The following is a 17,096-nucleotide window of genomic DNA, read 5'->3' as shown; positions in this document are numbered from 1 at the left end:
CCACCTGCCAATGCAGGGAACATGGGTTCGAGCCCTGGCCTGGGAAGATCCCACATGCCGCGGAGCAACTAAGCCTGTGCGCCAAAACTACTGAGCCTGCGCTCTAGAGCTCGCGTGCCACAATTACTGAGCCCGCGTGCCACAACTACTGAAGCCCACATGCCTAGAGCCTGTGCTCCACAGCAAGAGAAGCCACTGCAATGAGAAGCCCGTGCACTGCAACGAAGAGTAGCCTCCGCTCGCTGCAGCCAGAGAAAGCCTGCACACAGCAACAAAGACCCAACGCAGCCAAAAATTTAAAAAATAAATAAATTAAAAAAGAAATTTACATCGTGGCAGAGGGAGCCAGACAATTGATACAACATACAAGTAAATTATATAGTTTGTAGGAGATAAATGCTGTAGAGAAAAATTGAGCAGGGGAAATTGAGTGGTAGGGCAGACTCCCCAAGAAGGTGATTTTTGAGTGAAAATTTAAAGGAGGTGAGAGAGCCAGCAACATGAATATGTGGGAAGGAGTGATTCTCCGTATATTCCTTATATATAAGGTAAGTGGAATAGCCAGTGCAAAGGCCCTGAGGCAGGAGGGTGTCTGACATGTTTGAAGAAGAGCAGCGAGGCCAGTATGGCTGGAATAGAGTGAACCAAGGGGCAGAGGCCAAGAGATGAGCCCAGAGAAGTCACAGGGACCAAATGGTATAGGCCTCAGTAACCACAACGGGCTTCAGCTTCCAATCACAGTGTGGTGAGGAATCAATCATTGGAGGGTTTGAGTAGAGGAGTAATGTGATGTGACTTACGTTCCAGAAGGATCAGTCTGGCTGCTGTGGTGGGAATAGACTGAGGAGGGGCAAAGCTTGTAATAATTCAGGCAAGAAGGAAGGGGGCTTGGATCAGAGTGGTGGTGAGAAGTGGTTGGACTCTGGACATTTTGAAGGTCAGCTCAACAGGGTTTCCTGATGGGTTGGTATTGGGGAATGTCACCCTTCTTACTCTAAGCCCTCTTCTTCTGCTTAAAAGCACAACATTGGGATGGAAACTCAGTATGGCCTGAGCATTACTGACTCATACTGAACTCACTGGCTGCTAAAACTCCTAAGTCTTTTTAAAAATCTTACATGTGCTAATGCTCAAATACCCCTTTTATTTATTTAAAAAAATTTTTTTTTCAAGTACTCCTTTTAATTTTTACTTGGTTTGTTGCCAAGTTAAAGATCTTACCTTCGTTTGTAGGAGATTTTATTTTGCTAGATTTGACTGACTGCTCCAAACAATCAAGGACTTTGGGGAACCCTTAGTCTGTTACCCAGGATAGTAGCTTCTCTGTCGGCTCCGTGTAAGCCCACACATTTCACAAGCATGCCTTCTGTATCTTCCAAAACTTTGATGGATTGTTGAGCAGACCTATAGCAGACCTCCAGAACCCCCCTCTAGGTTGATTGTGGCTTTTACCATTTTACACCCTCTGATCAGAATTGGTTATAATCCGCCTAACTTGAGATCTGGTCTCCGTGAAATCCACAAAGATGCCATGTGTTGTTTAGCTACCTTCCTGAGATTATGTACAAATACATATTGCTCATCTATTTGAATTGTCTGATTTACCAGTATAGAATCCACCATATCAATGGGGAGAGACAGACAGACAGACGGAGGCAGAGTGAGGTGTGTATCTGATAAATTTACCCATAATGAACTCATGCTCTAAGTGCTCAGTACTTTCTTGAAAGATAAACAGTATATTGTGAAGACTTTCTTTTCTCCAGTGCTCACCAACTGTGTTTTTCTGATACATTTGAGACTCTTGCTCAGGATCAGCACCCATCTTGCAGGCTATAATCTGCAGACCCTGCTTTCTGTGCCCATTTTGAGGATCAGAATTGCAGCCTTCCAACCTCTCCTGTTTTCCATGGTCCCGGAATGTCAGCAGGTTTGCTGATCTCATTTGTTCCCATCACTTTAGAACTCTCTCCCAGTAGGGCTGTGTCATCACCCTCCTCACCGCCAACTTAATCTGCTCTAATCACATTACCTGATGAATCTTAGGAATTCACTGTGACTCTGGAGGAACCTTAGGAGAGTCCTAAGTGGCTCCCCGCCGTTAATCTAAATGCCACTGGCCTTGCTTTCAAGGCTCCCTTCTGGTTGCCCTTTTTTTCCTAGTACCCACCACTCCCAGATGTTTTACTCTGGTCAAACAGTTTTGTTTTTTAAATTACACATGTTGAGGTTTGATGTTTGCTTTCTACATTTCTTCTGCCCACATGAGTCTCTCCTTCAGTATTGCAAAATTTAACGTTTAATTGTACAGCAATTTACATTTGTTCCCCTTTTGTTAGATGGGTTAATTTTGTCTCCCCCAACTACCTTTTCTTTGAGACCATGTATTATACTGGTTTAACAGCTTTCAAAATGCCTTGTACATTGTCCTGCCAGACATCATAGTTAAGTATTCATTACAAAATGCTTGTTTATTGTATTCTCTATTGTAGTTGAAGATGCCCACACTGGAATTTTTAAAGGAAACAGCAGACAGACAGTTTGGAGGGGCTATTTGGTATGTTACTTTAAATTAACTGTATTTTTGCAGTAGATTAGAATAAAAGTATGAGAAATAAAGCTGTTTTACTTTGAGAGGCTTTTTAATGTTTACTTTTCCTCTAAGCCTAGCTTTCTAGTACTAGTGAATATCGATTTAAATAATTGTAATATTCTTATTTTGAAGCTTGTGTGATGCAATAGATATTTACTAGTTTTCTCAGCTGTAAGTTTTCACCAGCCTTATGATGTGGAAACTGAGTTGTGTTTTTCCCCTTTTTATTTTAGACAACAGATAAGGAAGTCCCTGGGTTAGTGCTAATGCAAGATTTGGCTTTCCTGAGTGGATTTCCACCTACATTCAAGGAAACAAATCAACTGAAAACAAAATTGCCAGAAAATCTTTCTTCTAAAATAAAACTGGTAAGAGCATAGAAAATAGAGCAATTAGCATAGCACATCCCATTTCATGCGTGCCTCTTCTCTGTGGCCCCCTTTGTTATAGTATAGCCGACAATCGTAAGAAGCAAAGAGGGTCTCAATTCTGTCACAGTGTTGTCACGAAGACAGCTCTTTATTTGTAGAAGATCCTCCCTTTTTACTCTTTATTTGGGCAAAATTCTGAGTCTTAACTTGGTTTGTTGGTTTCCCAGACAGCAGCAGGATTCATTTGTTTAACAAATGAGCTACTATGTGTCAGGTGCTGTTCTAGCTGCTGAGAATGTAGCAGTGGACAAAGCAGACAAAAGCCCTGATGGCAATGGAAGCATGGAAGGAGGGGATGGGGGGAAATCAGACATGTGGTGGTAGGTACACACAGGCTCCTGTAGACTTATGAAGAGCTTCCACTCACAGAGGGGGGATGCTTCAGATTTTTGGAACATTTGATAATGTGAAACCTTCATTCATTAATAGCTAGTTGAGCAACTAACGTATTTAGTATTTATACTTATTAACTCTTCACGCTTGACCACTGAGGCCATTCGTGAGTTGACTTTGGAGATGGTGACATGTCTTTCCATAACATTTCTTGTTCTCAGAGCCATCTGTCTGATTCATGTAGGGCACAGTCCGTGTGGGTGTACTTTCCTTTTGACCTTATGCCAAGATGCCTGCTATTCTGTTAGAAACAGTCCAGGTTGTAAAACGTGAATGTTTCTTCTCTCAGACTAGAGGGCATAAAGTTCTTCGCTCAGAATTTGTTAGGCTCTGCTTTTCTTGATTTTACAAAAAAATGTTCTTTAAATTCTGCCACTGTGTTTAGCTTCCTGCTTCTCAGTTCCTTCTCCTCTTGATGTCATTTAACAGTTGGGAGGTGAAAGGATGGAGGTGGAGGTAGTGGCAGGGAGAGCTGTGACTCGGGGAGGGGCGGTTATTTAGTTCATGTCTGGACCATGTTTTCTCTCTGCTGGTCAAAGTTCTCTTTAACTTGTTTCCTTTTCCCCTTAAGTGTTTCACTGTTTTAAGATACATTGTATTACCTTTGTAAATACCATGGTAATATGAATGACATTTATGCTTTTTCTTTTTTTCATATTTTCCTCCATAACTTTCTTTATGGTACCTGGAAGTATGGTGATGCCCGGCTAGATTAGGGTTGAGTTATTCCTTAATCTGCAGTTATTTTAAAATAGATATTATGTTCCTCCTTCCCTGAATTATTTTTAGTATGGATCTGGGCAGATAAAACCATAGATTAGCATTCATTTCAGCCAATGTGTATTTGGCTTCTTGGCTTCCTAGCTGTTGGTTCCACAGTTACAGACATATGCGTATCTGTACTTTTGACCAGCGCATCTGCTGCTAGGTGGGCGTGTCCTGCCAAAGATCGCCAGGCCAAGTCGTGGTCACCCCGCAGCAAACTAGTTTTTGGGCAGTGTGGAGTGGTGTGTGCCAGGAGACGCTGGGGGCGCAGGAACTTGAATTGGGCAGTAGCACCACCAGGCTCGGTTCATGGGGACGCCCCCTCCTCCATCATTCACCCGGTTGGAGGTTGATCTGGATTCCCCAGACTTGTCTTTGTGGAGGCCGGCACCTCCTGGGGGGGTACAGCCAATTATTCACAATGTGCATTGCAGCTCATTGTCACAATGCCAGCACCTGCGATTGGCTTCAGGGATGAGGACTTCTGATTTTTGGAGGATAGAGAGAAAATGAGAAAGAGGAAGCACAGAAGGAGAGTGTCAGTATTCAAGCCTGGTTCTCCAAGGGACTCTCTTTCCTTGGGTCCCACTTCCTGGTTCTGTTATGGGCACCCTGAGAATGAAGTTTCCAGTCATTGGGTTCCCAGTCCCTTCAGTGAGCGTTGATTGAACACCTGCTGTTGTGCCAGGGACTGTGCTAAGGATAACTGAGTGACTAAAATCACTTAGTGTTTGGGTGTGATCACTTCCAAACAAGGTGTTTATACAAAGTGCTGAGAGAACATGTGGGCTTCGGTTGTACTGCAGGCAAAGATGGCTTTGCAGAACAGGAAACATTTTGGCTGGGGCCGTGCACAGAACAGCCGTCCTTCCAGCAGAGAAGCCAATGGGAAAGACCTTTCTGAGAGGAGGGAACAGCTTGAGCAGAGGGCTAGGGGCTTGCAAGTAAATGGCCTTTTCAGAGAACCAAGGCAGCTGTTCCAGAGACCAGAGCCCAGGTGGGGATTTTCCTGATGCTGAGACTGGGAAGTTAGGCTGAGGCCAGATTGAGAAAGATCCCCTGGTGAGGAGCCCGGACTTTATCCTGGAGGCAGAGAGCATCTTGAGGAGGAGGACCGGTTCAGTTCTACAGAACACGGGAGGGGAAGGTGTAGCAGGTAGACATTAAACAAGAAGCCGGAGGCAGGGAAGCCAGTTCAGCCACTGCTGCCGTAGCCCAGCAAGACTCTCAGGTTCCACAAGTGCCTTGGCAGTGGTGCCAGTGATGAGAGTGGTTCCAGAACCATCTGAGAGAAACCTTCAGCACGACCTGGTGACTTACTAGCTACTGGAGGAGATGGAAGGGGAAATGAAAGGGGAAGTGGATGTGACCAGTGAAGATGGATGTGGTGGCATTAACCACACTCAGAGCTTCATGGGAGAAGCGAGATTTTCAGGACACTGAGAGCTCAGTTTGGGGTGTTACATTGGAGGTGCTTTGTGGCATGTGGGAGGGAGGGCCGTTAGACATTGGGCTTCAGGACCTGAACAGCTGAACCTCTGTGCCCTCCCAGGCTCCTCCAGGGGGCCTTTGCCAAGGCCTGTGGACCCCAAGCCACCTAGCACTCAGTTCTGTCCCAGAGACCCTGGCCGGGCTGTGAGCATCTCAGGACAGGTGCTGCCTACTCATCTTGTGCCCTAGTGATCACTTTAGGAAAATGTCTGAAATTTCAAAATAGTTTTCTAGAATAAAAGCAGCTTGGATAGAAGAGATTAATTAAGATAAGGGTATTTTCCGAATAAATTTAAAATTAAATTAGGATATTAAAGTAGTACATTTATTTATCCTAGAGTAGTGATTTTCGTACTCCAGGGAGCCCTCCAAGGTTCTGTGGGAGGAGAGGCTGGGGGAGGGCAGTGAGACTGTTAGGGACCCAGAGGGAACAGACAGAATGTTTGCCCTGCACGGCCCGCCTCCCATCCGTCCCCTACATGGCGAGGCAGAACAGTGACGGCAGTGAGAGCTGACTGTGGGTGAGTGCTTTGTGTATACCAGGCACTGTTAAGGTGAGAGAAAGTAATCAGTCAGGAAGACCACACGTGTGCATGCGCACACACACACACACACACACACACAATTTGCAGTAAGAGTTAATGCCTACATAATAAAAAGGGGCCTACATAAACTCTACTTTTGGCCTATATAAACTCAGGAAGCTTTGCAAGGTGAGCTAAATATAGTCATGTAGCATATACAAGAGACCAGAATGAGCCCAAAGTAATTTGTTTGCTCTGTTTTATAAATTAAGAAAGAAGGCTAAAAAATTAAGAAAGAAATTGGCCCTATTAGAAAAGCCAATTCAGCAGAAGGATGTTGCTGTCCTAGATGACTGGATTTCAACCCTCTCCCTGCTTTTTAAGCTCTGAAAGCCTCTTTTCACAGGAAATTGTATGATACAGAGTTGAAACAAAAAACGTACCAAGGGCGGTGTGGGCTCTGGTCAAGGTGGGGAAGCCTGCCTGTAAGACATGTTGGTGCTTGTGATGTTCCCTCCTGGATTTATGGTTGCTTTGAAAACGTTGCCTCTCAAGGTGGTTTTCCTGTGGAAGCACTTCAAGCAGCCCTGCCAGGACACCCGTCGTAGGTGTGGGCACGAGAGCTGTTAGACACCTGCTGGCAGGTGTGCTCTCCACCAGTGTTCAGCGAAGTTACCTTGCAGGGCTTTCCCCAGTGTAGGCAGATGGGTAATACTCTAGAACAGAGGTCACAAACTGGTGACCAGGTGTGTTTTGTTTGAATGCATGCCAATCAAAAATATTTGCGCTACCATTGAAAACCTGGAGATTTCATGTAACACTGGGGATTCTGGCCTCTCCAGAGATCTGGCAGCCTTTGTCACTATTGACTAGTGGCTGCAGTTTTCAGATGGGGCCTGAGATGTCCCATTTGCCAAAGCCCCTGACTCCCTCTTGTTTCTAAATACTTGGTCGATTGCATCATTTGGGAAATGTGTCTGGCCTGTTTAGGTCTTCTGTTTTTGGTGATACTGGCTTACTATTTCATACATGTATGTGAAACTTTTAATCTTTTAAATGTATGTGATATACATTTAATATGTACAATATATAACATATAGTAGAGTACACAATATGTAGTATATATATGTATTGTATGTATTTAAAGATCAAGGATCAAATTGGGAAGTTTAAGGTGTCTCTTCTTTGTTGTTCAGTTTTTCCACATGTAACCCTCTTGTTATTTTATAGTTGCAGTTGTATTCAGAGGCCAGCGTAGCACTTCTAAAGTTGAATAACCCCAAAGATTTCCAAGAACTGAATAAGCAGACGAAGAAGAATATGACCATTAATGGAAAGGAACTGACCATAAGTCCTGCATATTTATTATGGGATCTGAGTGCCATCAGCCAGGTAAGGGATGCAGAGATTGTTTTAGGACCCGAATTGAGGGTTTTGATTATTAAAGATTTATGAGTCACTATATTAGAAGAAGGAAGAGGGCTTACAGAGAGGTGACTTGATTGGCACTTCTCTAATTTTCCAGTCACCGCCATTGGTTAATACTAATTGAAGTGACCTAGAATCAGTTCCAAGAAATTTTTCTTCAAAAAATGTGTGAAAGGCTTCCCTGGTGGCACAGTGGTTAAGAATCTGCCTGCCAATGCAGGGGACACGGGTTCGAGCCCTGGTCTGGGAAGATCCCACATGCTGCGGAGCAGCTAGACCCGTGAGCCACAACTACTGAGCCTGCGCGTCTGGAGCCTGGGCTCTGCAACAAGAGAGGCCGTGACAGTGAGAGGCCTGAGCACCGCGATGAAGAGTGGCCCCCACTCGCCCCAACTAGAGAAAGCCCTCGCACAGAAACGAAGACCCAACACAGTCAAAAATAATAAATAAATAAATAAATAAAAATTATTTAAAAAAAAAAAAAAAAATGTGTGAAAGAAATGCTGTTTTTGTTTTGTTGTTTTAAATATGCTGAGTGTTTTGCATTTTTTGTAATGTTTAAAAGCTGGACACGGTCTTTGGAAGTTTGCTGGCGCTCCCTGAGTGCAGAAGGGACAGTTGGGAGGGGCAGGTGTGACTTAGGGGCATTTTACATCTTTCTGTGCCCCATGCTTTTCTCAGTCTAAGCAGGATGAAGACGTTTCTGCCAGCCGTTTTGAAGATAATGAAGAGCTGAGGTACTCACTGCGATCTATCGAGAGGCACGCGCCGTGGGTTCGGAATATTTTCATTGTCACCAATGGACAGATCCCATCCTGGCTGAACCTCGATAATCCTCGAGTGACAATAGTCACACACCAGGTAGCGACTCGCCATATGTCACAAGGCTGCGGTTCCCCGTTCTGTCTTTTGCTGTTCTTTGTCTTGTCCCTGATTTCACCCGCTTACCCATCTCACCTCCATTTCCACCTTCCTTTAATCCTTCCATTCGCCTCCCTCCCTCCCTTCTTTCCAAAAACAAAACAAAACAAAAACCTCTCATCCGCCTTCTCTCTCTTTCTCTTTTTTTTTTTTTTTCTGTTAAAAGGATGTTTTTCAAAATCTGAGCCACTTGCCTACCTTCAGTTCACCTGCTATTGAAAGTCATATCCATCGCATTGAAGGGCTGTCCCAGAAGTTCATTTACCTGAATGATGATGTCATGTTTGGAAAGGATGTCTGGCCGGATGATTTTTACAGTCACTCCAAAGGTCAGAAGGTGAGTAGCTAAGAGACGCCTGGCTTAGAAGTCACTTAGAAGTTACAGACAGGAAATAAGGAAATCAGTATATATACCATATTCAAATTTGATCAAACAAGCATTTTTGAGTGTTAAGCTCAGGAAAGTTAACAATCAGGGAGTGAGAAAACTACAGTGGGAACTTTGCTTCCCTATATTCTCACCCAGGACCCACCCTCTACATTTGCTACTACAGCAGCAGAAAAAGCAAATAACTGTGAAACACAAAATCGTGCTTACCATGTCAGCAAAATGCCCAAGATAGAAAGCTCAAAGTAGTGCTTAAAGACAGAGCTGAAATTTCATTGAAGGCAGCCGGCCCCACTCTGGCTTTGAGGGGCAGGATGGGAAAGTGGTCATGAGCACAGATGTGGGTGCCAGCTGTGTAGCACTGTCCTGGGTGATGACCTGGCCTCTAGGTTTCCTGTCTGTGTACTGGGGGGGACAGGAAGACCCTGGTAGTGTTGTTAGAAGAGTTCAGTGATCAGTTGGAGCTTGTATGAGCTTGTAAGTTCTAGAACTCTGTTAAGCTATGGCTTGACAGGGGAGACAGACAGAATCAGTGACTGTGTACAGCGATTTCCGTGCCAGTAGGTGTGCCCTGGGTGCGAGGAGTGGGAGCGCCAGAGAGTGAAATCACACTGAGATAGGGATTGAAATGAGCTTGGAAGAACAAGTAAGAGTTAACCAGATGAAGAAAGACCTTCCAGATAATTGGACCATGCAAAGATATGGAGATTTTAAAGGGGAATGCATTTTTCAAAAATGATTTTAATTTAGAAAGCAACCGTGTACCATGTCAGTTGTTTTGAAAGCAGACAGGTTCACAGCTCAGAATGCTGTGCTGGTTAATTCATCACAGGACCTCACGTATAAGGATATTGAGAGTTCATCTGCCCCCCTTTTCAGCCTTGAGACGAGACGGTGCATGAATCTGCTTAGGAGTTGACAACAGTGTCACAGAAAAGCAGTGACTTGTGTGCGCACTTTCCACCTGCACGCTCTTTTTTGTTTTACTAATTTTTGGCCATGGTATTCTATTTATTTATTTATTTATTTATTTTTGGCTGTGTTGGATCTTCGTTTCTGTGCGAGGGCTTTCTCTAGTTGTGGCAAGCGGGGGCCACTCTTCATCGCCGTGCGCGGGCCTCTCACTATCGTGGCCTCTCTTGTTGCGGAGCACAGGTTCCAGATGCGCAGGCTCAGTAGTTGTGGCTCACGGGCCTAGTTGCTCCATGGCATGTGGGATCTTCCCAGACCAGGGCTCGAACCCATGTCCCCTGCATTAGCAGGCAGATTCTCAACCACTGCACCACCAGGGAAGCCCCACCTGCATGCTCTCTCTTTTTTTTTTTTTTTTTTAATTTTTTTTTTTTTTTTTATGGCTGTGTTGGGTCTTCGTTTCTGTGCGAGGGCTTTCTCCAGTTGCGGCGAGCGGGGGCCACTCTTCATCGCGGTGCGCGGGACTCTCACTATCGCGGTCTCTCTTGTTGCGGAGCACAGGCTCCAGACGCACAGGCTCAGCAATTGTGGCTCACGGGCCTAGTTGCTCCGCGGCATGTGGGATCTTCCCAGACCAGGGCTCGAACCCGTGTCGCCTGCATTGGCAGGCAGATTCTCAACCACTGCGCCACCAGGGAAGCCCCACCTGCATGCTCTTGAACTCGCATTTAAGTCTGGCATGTTGCTGCTTTATTTCAAAATAGATCATTTATAAGACCATGTTGTAAGACTGACCCGTAAATTGAGTCCTTGTCTGCTTTCCTTGAGCAACGGAAAAGAGTAAACATGCCAGGTAAGACCCATCAGCAGGGCAGGACTGAGAAACTACCACAGGATGGCCCTGAACGCAGACCTTTTCTAGAGGCTCAATTTGTTTTGTTTTTCTGTTAAAGGAATCCTAACTTAAGAATAAAAAGTGTCCGGGGACTTCCCTGGTGGCGCAGTGGATAAGACTCTGAGCTCCCAATGCAGGGGGCACAGGTTCGATCCCTGGTCAGGGAACTAGATCCCACATGCATGCTGCAACTAAGAGTTCACATGCCACAACTAAGGAGCCAGCAAGCCGCAACTAAAGAGCCCGTCTTCTGCAACTAAGATCTGCAACTAAGACCTGGCGTGCAACCAAATAAATAAATAAATAAATAAATAAATAAATAAATAAATAAATATTTTTTAAAAAAAAGTGTCAGAAACCAGAAACCACTTTATTTTCCCTCTGGTTTTATCGTAGGTTTATTTGACATGGCCTGTGCCAAACTGTGCTGAGGGCTGCCCGGGATCCTGGATTAAAGACAGCTATTGTGACAAGGCTTGTAATAATTCGGCCTGTGATTGGGATGGCGGTGATTGCTCCGGTGAGGGTGTGTTCAAATGTAACTTGTCCATGTTGACAGAATTTTTTTCATTTGTCGTCATTATCAACCATGTACAGTGACTTAATTAACCATTTTTCGTGTATTGAAACAATCATCCATAGACTCTTTGGAGGTGATGACTGGTGTCCCCATGTGGCCCAGTTTATTCATATTGTCATTGTTCAGGGCATTTTCCCACATGACCCTGCACTTGAAAGTGTCTTCTATTATTCAAAATATGAAAATCAGTTATACCCTTAATTATGTGAGCTCGAGAGCAAGAATCGCTCTCACTGGTTCCTGTCGGAGCTCATGGCCAGTGGCCCCTAGAAGCACACTGCTCCAGGTCAGTGAGGGACTAAAGAGATGCGGAAGAAATAAACATCTCCTCTCCTCGGCATCTCTTCTCCCTTTCTTGTACACTTACATTTAGACTTGTTGAGGATAACAAGTTTTTACATTTCTTTACTGCCTTTCAGTTTATAAAGCATCATCCATTATCCACTTGAATTTCTCAGTCACCAAAGAAAGGAGAGTAGGTGCACAGATATTATCTTCCTCCTACTCCATTTGAGGAAACAGGTTTGGGAAGGTGTTGGAAGAAACAAAGCTTGTGTTTCAGTCAGCTCTATCAGAGGCACTTTTGAAAAATACGAACCGCTGCAGGGAGAGAACGTAGATGTGCAGGAGAGTCTCTGGAACCCGGAGAGCTCGGGGACAGAGCAGTGACACTTGGTCACGAGTTTATTGCCGTTGTTGGGACATGTTCTTGTCAGTCCTGAGAGTCACAGTCTTCAGAATAATCTGATTCTCCATACGCATCTACACGTGCCCCCTTGAGCACATTTGAGGCCTGTACTTCTGGGCTGCACATATGGTAAGTGCCGAGGCCTGGTCATCCCACAGCCAGTCCACTGGCAACTGATGCCCCCTTTTCAGTTTGCCTCTTTTTAAGCTACGTAAAATCTTCTGTGAAAGAATGGGGTGAACCTTTCCTGACTGAAATTCATCCATTGGTCTTGAAAACACAGCTGAGAAATAAGGAACTGGCTTTTTTCCAAGACTGTAAGCACAGCAGGATTCTGTTTTCCTCCTCCCCCTCCAGGTAACAGTGGTGCGGGTCGCTATGCAGGAGGAGGTGGGGGCACCGGGGGCATTGGAGTCGGACAGCCCTGGCATTTCGGTGGAGGGATAAGCGGCGTCTCTTACTGTAATCAAGGATGTGCAAATTCCTGGCTCGCTGATAAGTTCTGTGACCAAGCCTGCAATGTCTTATCCTGTGGGTTTGATGCTGGTGACTGTGGGCAAGGTATATTTATTGCCATAAAAACGTATTTAGGATAAGGGGATAACAATCTTTCATAAATAGAGGGGTTTGGATCGTTTTTGTTACTTAAAGTAATAATTCTCTAGGTATCCCTTTCCCAGCCTTGCATCCAAACTAGTTGTGAGTTATAAGAGGGCACAGATCTTTAGACAACAGGAGACACTGAAGCTGCATCTTTTCCTGTTATTGCTCTAGTCTGATTTTTTTTTTCTTTTTTTAGTAAGCAGATTTATTTTAGCAGATTTATCTTACATAGTGAAGGTTTAATTTGGGAACAATGAAAGGAGACCAATAATTCATTAAATAAGCTTGGTTTGAATACTGGATCTTGTTGATAGCTTATTTATTAATGGCGGTCCTTTTGGTCAGAAAGTTGTCTTTTTTTCAAATGGACAAAAAGATGGAAGTTGACCATTGGAATTCGCTGTCCTGAATCATGCCTTGTCTCCGTAGTGAGTCAGCCTCAGCATTCCATGTCGATGATAGTGATTGCTTCAGAAAGTAAAAATGAGCCCTATACCAGTAGCTTTTGTGTTAGAATTTCTGATGATTTTAAAGTCACTCTTAGAAAGTGAAAACTCAAACCCTAAGAATTAAAGGAAAAGGGGGAAAATGCATAGTTTTTTTAAAAATCATATTTGTGTTTTTTCCTCTAGATCATTTTCATGAATTGTATAAAGTAACTCTTCTCCCAAACCAGACTCACTATGTTATTCCAAAAGGTGAATGCCTGCCTTATTTCAGCTTCGCAGAAATAGCCAAAAGGGGAGTCGAAGGCGCCTATAGTGACAACCCAATAATCCGACATGCTTCTATCGCCAATAAGTGGAAAACCATCCACCTCTTAATGCACAGTGGAATGAATGCGACCACAATACATTTTAATCTCACGTTTCAAAGTACAAATGATGAAGAGTTCAGAATCCAGATAGCAGTAGAGGTTGACACAAGGGAGGAGCCCAAACGGAATTCTACGACCCAGAAGTCTTACCAAAGTTTGGTTAGCCCCTCAGCGCTTCTTCCAGAGGTGGAAATCCTGTTTGAGGATATCCCCGAAGAAAAACGCTTCCCCAAGGTGAAAAGACATGATGTTAACACAACAGGAAGATTCCAAATGGAGGTGCAAATTCCGCTGGTCAATATTTCACTCCTTCCAAAAGAGACCCAGTTGAGCCTTAATAACTTGGATTTGCAGCTAGAACACGGAGACATCACCATGAAAGGATACAATCTGTCCAAGTCAGCCCTGCTGAGGTCGTTTCTGATGAACCCACAGGATGCAAAGTTAACAATAAATCACCCTCTAATGACAGAGCAAAGAAATGACAGTTTGGAGGCCCCACTGGAAAAACAGGTTCACAAAAGCATCTTACCCAGCAGTTTAGGAACATCTGAAAGATTCCAGGGGTTATTGCCTTTTCCAGCAGTGACAATGACAGTGAATGGCCACTCCCAGAGCCAGACTCCACCCCTGGACTTAGAAACCAAAGCAAGATTCAGGTCCAAAGCTGTGACCCCAAAAGTAGGAGGTGGAGGTGTGTCAAAAGAAAAGCTCTCATCTCTGATTTTCCCACTGGAAAACAGGGAGACAGAAAAGGTAATCACAGGGAAAGAACAAGAGAAGAACAGAATGGAGGAAAATGCTAACAGTTACCTAGGTGGTAATGAAGTATTACCTGGAAGAAAACTGCAACATTACACAGAGAGTTACCTGGGCTTTTTGCCATGGGAGAAGAAAAAGTATTTCCAAGATCTTCTTGATGTAAGTTACATCCAGCCTTATTCTTTCCCATGCTCAGGAAAAATAAATAACCTTGTAAGTGGTAGTGATATAATAATAGCTACCATTTATTCAGTACTTCCCTGTGCCCGCCACTGAGCTCAGAACTTTTCTTACGTGGTTTCATTTAATTGGCCCAATAATTCTAACAATAAAACTACCTTGTAAGGGTCTGCTATCATTGTCCCCATTTTGCAGTTTAGGAAGCAGCCTTCACGTGAATGAGTAAGGGATTTAGCCAGGGGCATACCCTGCGTCCATAGTAGAACAGGGATGGTATCTTTACTTGGCAGGTTGTGATATCAGAAAACGCTTTTGCATACCTCGTGCAGTCAGATCTCATATTTTTCAAACTTTACTAATGAAAAACCGGAGAGGCAGATAAATTCATTGGCTTTCCCGACATCACAACAGCAGGTGAGGGTGAGCCAAGCCCTCTCCCTCCTGTACCACGGCCTCCACGGTGCCCTGGGGTCCTTTGTACATCTCACAAGCGCCGTCACTGTGCTGACTGCCGGGGAGTGCAAGATGGTGAGAACAGTCGCTGCTCTTGGAGACTCAAAGAGCAAGCTGGGAGGACAGATTTGTGGGCAGATAATTGTGGCAGTGTGATGAGTGTCTGCTGAAGTGTGGACAAGGAGTCCAAAGGGAAGATTCCCTAACTCTGCCTGGAGGTACTGGGGGGAGGCATCCAGGAGGACATGCCCTGTGAGCTGACCTTTGAAGGGTGGGGCTGGATCATGACCAAAGCACAGCTGTGAGTGGATGCTGGGCTGGGGGAGAGTGATGAAGAGGGGCGTTGTCTCATTCCTCTCACGGCCTTCAGGAAGTATCTTGTCCCTGACATGGTAGCGTTTACTAATTGTTAAGCGAGGGGATGCAGAGTTCTTGCCTACATTGATTTCCTCATTCTCCCCCGCTCCCTGCTTTTTAAATTGCAAAAGCACTATAGGCTAATGGTAAAAATCGCAAGCAATGCAAAAAACAAAAAAAGCAGTTAAAAAAAAAAAAAAAGGGAAAGGTCTGTCTCCTTACTTCCTTAATCTCCTTACTTGAGACAGTCACTATGAATATGTAGTTTGGTGGGTATTCTTCCAGTATTTTTCTATAGATATGCAGACATACAAACTATATAGTTTGTTTTGCAGCAGTGAAGTTATATATATTGCTCTGCAGTTGCCTTTGATGTGGTAGTATGTGGGCAAATTGCCATTTTTTTTTTAACAGCTGTAAGTTGTTTCCAGTGTTTTGCAAGTACAAATACCTAATGTTGCAATAAATATTCTCGTACATATATCTTACTCTTGAGGAAGTTTTATTTCTGTAGGTAGAATTGCTAGGTTAAAGGGTCTATTGCATATAAAATTTAACTGTGTCTTTCTTAAATATTGCACCCCTTCCTCCTTCCACAAACAGTATGCAAGCGTGCTTGTTTCTCCACAGACTAACCAACAGCAGTTAATAGCATCTATATTTTCATCAGTTTGAGAAGCAAAAATATTTCATCTTCTGTAAAGTGTGTTCAGGTTCTTTGCCAATATTCTTTGCCCATTCATTCAGTTTCGCCTCTTACTGGTTTTGATAGGGTTCTTTACATTTCATAATATTAACACTATTACATAGTGAAACCAATTTTGTATTCTAGTCTTTGTGTTCAGAACTCAAGGACTTGCTGCTTTGATGTCACCAGTAGAAATAACTTGATACTGAAAGCACTATCAAATTTACTATAAATCAATTACATATTGCATTGAAATTGGCTATGAAATCTCATGATCAATGACTAGTCCTTAAAGAGTACCCTAAAAGCAGACCTCCACCCCACAGCTGTTGTGCTCAAGCCGATGTTGGCGATACTCTCACTGAAATCCAGTTGTGTCCTGCTCTTAGGATGCTTGAGGAGACCTGTTAGTGCTCGTTTCATTTGCCCCTCAGGACAGTTAGTGACTAGTTATTACCACGTTACATAAAGTAGTACTTCTGTCTCTTGTTAACACAGGGCACCTGTGCACTAAACACAATGCTGTGTTGTGTGGAATTCTCTTTTCAGGAAGAAGAGTCACTGAAGACACAACTGGCATACTTTACTGACAGCAAACACACAGGGAGGCAACTAAAAGATACGTTTGCAGATTCCCTCCGATATGTAAACAAAATTCTAAATAGCAAGTTTGGATTCACGTCTCGGAAAGTCCCTGCACACATGCCTCACATGATCGACCGAACAGTTATGCAGGAACTGCAAGACATGTAAGTCTTGCTTGTGTTTGAGTTGTGTGTGCTCAGAGCCAAGGCTGCTTGAAGTTTACGTCCTCTCTATGCTGCGTTTATGGCTCTGACACGTGATGACTAGTATGTCGAAAGTATAAATAAGTGGGAAGGAAGATTCTGACTCCACAAGTGTTAGGTACTGTATATATTTTAAATATCCAGATCTCACGGTATGTTACATTTGGACAGGTTCCCTGAAGAATTTGACAAGACATCATTTCACAAAGTGCGCCACTCTGAGGACATGCAGTTTGCCTTCTCTTATTTTTATTATCTCATGAGTGCAGTTCAGCCACTGAACGTATCTCAAGTTTTTGATGAAGTTGACACAGACCAATCTGGTGTCTTATCTGACAGAGAAATCCGCACGCTGGCTACCAGAATTCATGACCTGCCTTTAAGTTTGCAGGTACTGTAATTTTTTTTCCCCTAAACTTCATGATATTTTGAACTAAAC

The 17,096-nt window shown here is 43.9% G+C and overlaps 1 protein-coding gene across 5 annotated transcripts in view; it reads left to right on the top strand.

Moving 5' to 3' along the window:
* GNPTAB (N-acetylglucosamine-1-phosphate transferase subunits alpha and beta) overlaps positions 1 to 17,096 on the top strand; it is an 81,044-nt gene that overhangs the window by 48,100 nt on the left and 15,848 nt on the right. For 3 of the 5 annotated variants that reach the window (XM_036866447.1, XM_036866446.1, XM_036866444.1), the window contains 10 exons: positions 2,493 to 2,557; positions 2,827 to 2,961; positions 7,428 to 7,589; positions 8,307 to 8,486; positions 8,713 to 8,883; positions 11,138 to 11,267; positions 12,367 to 12,570; positions 13,245 to 14,350; positions 16,419 to 16,618; positions 16,829 to 17,048. In XM_036866447.1, coding sequence (XP_036722342.1) covers positions 2,493 to 2,557; positions 2,827 to 2,961; positions 7,428 to 7,589; positions 8,307 to 8,486; positions 8,713 to 8,883; positions 11,138 to 11,267; positions 12,367 to 12,570; positions 13,245 to 14,350; positions 16,419 to 16,618; positions 16,829 to 17,048 — 2,573 coding nt within the window. Of the gene's footprint in view, positions 1 to 1,620; positions 1,666 to 2,492; positions 2,558 to 2,826; positions 2,962 to 7,427; positions 7,590 to 8,306; positions 8,487 to 8,712; positions 8,884 to 11,137; positions 11,268 to 12,366; positions 12,571 to 13,244; positions 14,351 to 16,418; positions 16,619 to 16,828; positions 17,049 to 17,096 lie in introns of those variants that run through there. The other 2 variants (XM_036866448.1, XM_036866445.1) reach the window with 2 other exon arrangements.

Source organism: Balaenoptera musculus, chromosome 10 (genome assembly GCF_009873245.2).
Source record: "Balaenoptera musculus isolate JJ_BM4_2016_0621 chromosome 10, mBalMus1.pri.v3, whole genome shotgun sequence".
In the NCBI taxonomy this organism is placed as follows: domain Eukaryota; kingdom Metazoa; phylum Chordata; class Mammalia; order Artiodactyla; family Balaenopteridae; genus Balaenoptera; species Balaenoptera musculus.
This window is presented reverse-complemented; position numbering and strand designations above follow the sequence as displayed.